The 7397-nt window shown below is 39.9% G+C and overlaps 1 protein-coding gene across 1 annotated transcript; it reads left to right on the top strand.

Annotated features, from left to right (window-relative positions):
• On the top strand, window positions 1–6430 carry LOC138057756 (uncharacterized). The gene is made up of 3 exons (XM_068903689.1): window positions 1–1360; window positions 1534–1567; window positions 3367–6430. Exon 3 carries the CDS (start codon window positions 3400–3402, stop codon window positions 6397–6399), a length of 3000 nt encoding a protein of 999 aa, XP_068759790.1. The 5' UTR covers window positions 1–1360; window positions 1534–1567; window positions 3367–3399; the 3' UTR covers window positions 6400–6430.
• The last annotated feature ends 967 nt before the right edge of the window (window positions 6431–7397 follow it).

The raw sequence follows: 7397 nt of genomic DNA on the forward strand, positions 1-7397 counted from the left end.
CTAAGATTAACAAATGCGCGTGCCACAATCAACTGAATATTGCTGAAAAACTTTTGTCAGTTGATCTTAAATGTTACTAATGATTTCATAATTAAACTGAACAAAGTCTAACCTACCAGTCGTTTTACTTTTAGATATTTCCGAAGTCAAATACTCCAAGACAAAACAATTTTTTTTTCTTTGCTCTTGCCTTATATACAGTGAACGGATTTGATATACCAGAATTAGCCAAAATGAATTTTATGGCTTGCAACACAGTTTTGTTTTGGTCTCACCTGAACTCTGTTGAAATATTCAATCCCCATCGTCTGTGACAAAATCACACCCTAGATCGCTAGGCGACAACTAAGTCTACACAAAGCTGAGGGTGATAAGATTATTATTGTTTTTTTTTGTGTGTAATATATTTATATTGCATATCACTTTACAACAAAAGATGAGAAAGTTGTTATTATTATTATTATTATTATTATTATTATTATTATTATTATTATTATTATTATTATTTTTATTATTATATTACTGATTGCACAGATTCTGAACCAAAACTAACAGAAAAGCATTCATTCATAGCATGCTGGGGCCTTACCAACCATGACATTTTAACTGAAACGGATTTTTAGACGCTTAATCTCCCACGAGTAGCCATTTTCAACTTAATTATTCAAGGCATACGACTATCTGAAAAGGTCCGGTTTCGCTGGAAACGTCAACCTAAATATTGGTCAATGTTTAAAAACGCCGTAACCCAAATCACATCGAAGTTCTACGATAATGTCATGGGCTCCTAATTGAAAGGCACAGATGCGGTTTAGCTCACCTGAGTGACCATTTGCATTTCCCTTGCTAATAATTAATTATTCGAGGCACATGACTGTCTGAAAAGGTCTGGTTTGCCCGGAAAAGTCAATCTAAAGATAAGTCAGTGTTTGAAAACACTGTGACTCCAATCACATCGAAGTTGTACGATATTGTCATCGGCCCCTAACGAAAAAGGCGCAGACAAGAAAAATGAATTTTCGTACAGAACGACATGAACAACAGAACGTACTACACAGAGACAGACAATAGGGCTTCGCGCGTTAATATTTTAGTTTAACGGTTCACCTACTATTGTGTGATCCACTGCATTCGCTACGGTACCAACTCTTAACTGAAACAGAACAATACGAAAACCATGAGAGTCACCGGCCCTAATACAGTCACCAGGAATGCTGCCGCTAACCAAAAATGGAAAAACCTTAAGTGAAAAAAAAAAACGTTAAAAAGACATAAAAACAAGATATTGTAATATAACATTTTAAACTACTGTTTGTCATCTGTCAGGTGAAGACGACAAGAAGAGAAGAAGAAAATTGACGTAAGAGTTACTTTTCATTTTGGGTTTTATTTATTTGTATTTCAAAATGACTAACCAAAAAACTGCCGCTAACCAAAAATGGAAAAACCTTAAGTACAAAAGCGTTATTTAAAAAGACAAAAAAACAAGATCTTGTAATGTAACATTTTAAACTACTGTTTGTCATCTGTCAGGTGAAGACGACAAGAAGAGAACAAGAAAATTGACGTAAGAGTTACTTTTCATTTGGGGTTTTATTTATTTGTATTTCAAAATGACTAGCTTAATTAAGTCTGTTGTTAATTTCTATTGATTATGTATTTCTCAGCTAGAGATCCTACCATGTGATAACATGCTAGAAATGTAAAATCTTTAATGCATCGTGGCGACAACAAAGGAAAAAGAAACGGAAAACAACTTGCAAAATGAAAAAGTATTTGGTCCAAATTCTAAGCCTGAGTATTTTAGCGATGTTCCTATTCGTAAACAACCATCCGAATAGACTTTTGACGAAGTCGCCAAAGATATTTAAAATGCTCTACATCCATTTGAAACAAGTGTTTTATGTCCATTCATGGAATTCGGCAAAGAAGTGGAATCAAGATATTTCCTTTTTGGCACCTCGTAGAAAGATATTACTCGCTTTAAATTCTGTAAAATAATCTCTTGTCCATGATGTAAAAGCGCGTGTCCTTAAGATGATTAGCTAAAAGTACAAATAAGGTAAAAAGGAAAGGATGTTTGCGTCAAATCAAAAAAGTGTATATATTGTCATTCACAGAGGCTATGGTAAAGAAGTACTTTTTAAAGAAAGTATAATACACTGTCTTTGCTTCTTGATCACTTCAAACTAATTTATTAATGAAAATGAAACTAATAAAACACACTTTTTGCTGTTCATTTTTATAAAACTCTACCCATTTATCCTTGTAATCGTCGAGGCAAAAGAAGCCTTAACATTGATAAGCAGGAATCACAGCATTATTAAATTTCGGCCAAAAGAAATTCAATAAAGCAAATCGAAAGCAAACTTTAAGTGTGTCATTTGAATAGGCGACTTCGGAAATACCATAATACTCTTTGTTTGTCCCCCCAAATTTTGCATAAGCATTGTTTCCAGTTTCTCTTGGGACTTACAATGGTCCCAAGAGAAAGCAAAAACAAAGCTTATGCAAAATTTGGGGGGACAAACAAAGAGTATTATGGTATTTTCCGAAGTGGCCTATTTAATGCGCGAACGGTCTATAACATCTTTTTTTACTCTTTCGTGGCATAAGACAAACCATAGAGTCATGGGGACATTTCACTTTTGAAAATAAAAGTTCAAATTCCCTGTAGGAAGTTTCCCCCGATTTTCTTTTCGCAATTTAGCCATTGAGTTAAAAGCGTTTTCATGAAAAGTCTACGTGTGGCTGACGTGAAGGTACCGACGTTGCAACTGATCCCCTAATTGTCTGTCGCTTGTCCTTACATGGTGTCTTACTTGTTCGCGTTGTAATTTAATATGTTCCCTGTGTCTAGGCTTCTTGTTCCAAATCCACTTATGACTCGTAGGATGGTAATTATATTACTTTCTTCGTTTCGTCTAATTTTGGGGCTAAGACCAAACAATCCTTTTGTTTTTTGGCGATTTTAGCCTGAAAACGTTCTTGACATGTTCGTTAAGTTGTGTGATATACTAAGTTCGACTACAAACTGAGTTGTTCATCAGTGTATCAGTGTAAAACGTAATGCCGTAAAAAAACGTCCCTAAGTATTTGAGTTAATTGTCCTGTTAGACTACGTATAGGGTTATGAAGAGATTTATTTTAACGATGGTGACCCAGGGATACGCAGGAGTCGAACATACGGCCCTCCTATTACTCAAGTTGGGATCCTATACCACTGAAGCTGTAGGATATTTACAGAGTATCCCCGAGGCACCGGGCCATCGATAAAAGAAATCTCTTCATGTTTCTCCTTATTTAATCAGAAAACGTAAAATCTATCTGCATGAAAGGAATTGTCAGGCTTTTTTGCCTTGCTAGTGTCCTCTCAGTTCGAAGAGTGCTGGACTCAAGATGTTTCGCTGGAAACTTCTCTTCACGCTGACCTTCACAATATTGGGCACCGTCCGCTTGACTCGATGCCAGGAGACTGAAGAAACTTGGAGTCGACCGCTCTATTTCATGCTTTTTGACCGATACGGCGTAGTCACCGAGATGACCAAGCTAAGGCGCGATTTTCAGGACCTTACCATTCTGAATGATTTCCTTTTAGTTTTGGAAGACCTCCCAAGAAACATCAAACAGTTTCAATTCGCTTCCTGGAACTACATGGAGAGTAAAACCGCTGGATTTCTCCGATTCGTATCTGAAGTGCTGCAAGAGATGGAAATGTCAAAGGTTCCTGAACTCATCAAAAGCGACAAATTAGAAAATTACTACAAACACAGTATGGCTGACTTAGTTCCGAAAATGAAGGAACGCATCGAGAACTTCGTGGAATCGAGTGGACCTGGGGACACTTTCTTACTTCCTTGGGATGAAATTTGCCCCAAAAGTCCAAGCGCGTATGAATTAGAGAGGGAAATCAGTATTACTGACATCTGCAGCAGCATCCACAGATGCTCCTCCATCCAGTTTCCCTATGGAAGCTCTTCGATTGAAACAGATGTCACCCATGCCTGTACAGATGCCAAGAAATGTGACCTTGAAAAAGCCCTTCCAATGATGGTCGGTGTTTATTGGCATGCCTTAAATAATTTCATCGTGAAACGACTTTGTTTCAATCCTTGCATTAGTGCCCTCAACGACGTAATGAAATGCTTGACTTTTGAAACCTACCGAAGACTTGTTGAAGAGTCGAAACTTCTGATAGCCTATGCAAGTGCTTTACCGACATATTTTAACGAAGTGTGGAATGTAAACTTCCTTCAAAGTGCAGTCGATGCAAGAGCTTTCTCAAACCTTGATATAGCTTTGTCCATGATTGCAGAAAAAAGAAGAGATTTTCGAAGGGTGATAACGATGTGTTACGAGATAGAGTTTACCAAAGCGTGCCGTTTTGCAGACATCTACAAAGAATTTATATTCATCAAGAAAGTCCAAAATTATAGAATAAACCCTGGATTGGTAAAAGATTTGAGAATGCACTCCAAAGTAAATCATGCAATAATGGTGAAATTGCAGGCTGATACCCTGAGACATATTAAACTCCTTGGAACCATTCAGCAATTAGATGACAACTTGAGGGCTTCTGTGTCAGGAATTTCTTCGTACTTTGCAGGTCTCGCTAATTATGACGAAGGAATAGCGAATGCTGATGTTGTTTTTATTCAAGGAGAACTGGAGAATTACGAGACGGCTACAAGAGATGTGGAGGAGAAACTCAAGGACGAGTTTAAGACGGCCATGGGGTTAATGGAAGCAACAGCTTTAGCCAACTTGGCAGAAGAGGCTGCACTCCTCGCAGCGAGAATCGTCGAGAACTGTAATCCACTTCGGGTTATTTTTGGTGGTTCTGAGCCAGGTGACATTATTGAGCAAGCTGCGGAGGTTGCAAATGCTGCATCAAACGTTGTGAAGGCCACAACTCTCTTTATCTCTCTAGAAAGGCTGAAAACAGATTCTTTGCAGATTACGAAAGCTTTCGTTGGAGAAAGCTCGAACAAAGATCAGCTCACCCGTCTTAGATCACTCGTTGACAAAATACGAAACAATCAAGCTGGCGACATTGGGGCAGATGCTGATAAATTCGTTGAGGATTATGCTGGTTATACACCACAGACAGATCGATCTCGTTTGGCCCAAAACAACGCTCTCTGGTCTGCATTCAAAGAGGCCACATGCGAGATCCTAAATGGAGATGTTGGAATTGCAGGATCAATTCCACAAGCGGTTGCAGGTGGAATGCTCATATGCGAAAATTTAGAAGGAACTCTTGCTCAGTTCTTTACACTGCGAGAGGACATCTTTGATTTCCAGTTTCAATTGGTCGATTCAGTGGCTAAGGTCGTTCGTGGAAATATTGCCAAGCGGCTCGCACAAAACATCAGAGGCAAAGGAGATGTCCTAGAAGCAACTGACTTGATGATTGGGTTTCTGATGGCACAGAACCGTCTACAGACACAGTCATCCCTGTATTGTGATAAGTTGGAATATAAACAACTTGGAAAACACGTTGAAGCTTGCTCTACGGCCAACGGACTTTTCACCAAAGAGAACATTGACTTTTTGATAGCATACACAGATCATTCACGATTTGATAGTTTTGACAGAGATGTATACATCCCAACAAAACCCCGTTTCCAAGGTGATACTGGCTACATAGACTTGAATTCGTTAAGCAAAGGAGAGTCGGTGTTATTCAAGCTTCCAGCGAACGACCAATGGCTACAGAATTACCAGTGGACCCTGCCTGGCGAGACTACCGTCCCCTTCGTAGAGAGTTTTGAGATTTTCCTTCCACATAATCATTACAAAACGGGCCCCGAACAGGAACGAACCACTTCCCGAGTCACAGTTAAGTCGGTTGCTGGCAGTGCAGTTTCCACCGTTGCTCCAAACACGTCCCCAGTTTACATCTTGCCACGAGGTCACACCTCCTACGTCACTCTCTACGAAGAAGGTTACACCAGTTGCACGTCAAATGAGATTGAAAATCCCTACAGTCTCTGCGAAAACTTGCCTAAGATATGTGATAAGTCTTCCAGGCAAGCTGGAGACAGCCTTCTTCCCACAATTCTGTCCACCTGGAAGCTCAATTATCAGATTTCGAAAGGTGCTGAAATACTGAAATGGGATGTCCCAACTCCCGCCACCAATCTACTGATCAGAGCCAAAATCGTCATACGAATGCTACCGCGTAAAAGGAAAAGAAGCCATTTGGCCAAGCCATTGAAGCGATCAACATCCAAGGATGAGGTCCTGTCTTCCAATGGCTGCTGTGATGAAGAAAACAGGTACAGAATCTCGCTGAATAATCGCGAATGCGTAGTATGTCCTGATCGTTCGACGTCCAGGCTGCGAGGACTGTACTGTGAGATTGACGAGCAAGAACCACAACCAGGAACTGAATGAGCAATTGAGTCGTCGCTTCACGTGCATGAAAATAAAGGCATTTCGTTTCTTTTTAATTGTCAAATTCCCTTTGAGGAAAATAATGAAGAATAAAAAGATGAAATGAATCCTATTTCGTCATTCGCTACATAGTTATGAAAGGGAGGCGCGGTGGTCTCATGGTTAGTGTGCTCGACTCCGGAGCGAATGGTCCGGGTTCGGGTCCAGGTCCAGGTGTATAAATGGGTACCTGCGAATTTAATGCTGGGGGTAACCCTGCAATGGACTAGCATCCCTTCCAGGGGGGAGTAGAAATACTCCTAGTCGCTTCATGCTACAGAAACCGGGGATAAGCTCCGGCTTGATAGGCCACTTGGCTTGTAAGCTGACTTACATAGTTATGAAGGCAAAAAAAGAAAGGATAACTAAACATGTAGCAGAGCAAGCACCTTTCGGATACATTTTCCGACTAAGATAGAACAATTAGAGCATCAGCGAATAAGAAACGAGGAATTTATCAAATCAGCCAATGAGAAGATGAAAACCGTTCAAATATGAGCCTGCTTGGTCCCGTTTTCAGCGAACTCTATAAATCCCAAAATACAAGCCATGGCATGGGGTCCAAGGAGATGTTTGGGTGATTTAACAATTGTTTTAGCGGGAACTAGTAGTGACCTTGGCACTAGGCAAAGGGGAGGTCCGCACAGGATGGTGTTTCCTTTACTATCCTTGATGCTAAATTTGACCAGGTGCTTATCAAGGGGAAGCTCTATCTCCACTAATTCCTTGAGTCAACCCTTTCCAGAGTAAATTTATTTTTAGCAACAGGTCTTTCCCAAGTAAAGTATCATATATCCCTTGACACTGAGATAGCTCTGTTTTCATTGGCTTTTACAACAGTAGGCGTGCTCAATCTTTCAATAGGGAGCTTAAGATCTTACGACGGCGACGGAAACAACAACGCCGCAAAACAATGATATCATTGGTTAAAAGAGCATAAATAACCGTGCAGCACGTGC

Source organism: Montipora capricornis, chromosome 7 (genome assembly GCF_036669925.1).
Source record: "Montipora capricornis isolate CH-2021 chromosome 7, ASM3666992v2, whole genome shotgun sequence".
Classification (NCBI taxonomy): domain Eukaryota; kingdom Metazoa; phylum Cnidaria; class Anthozoa; order Scleractinia; family Acroporidae; genus Montipora; species Montipora capricornis.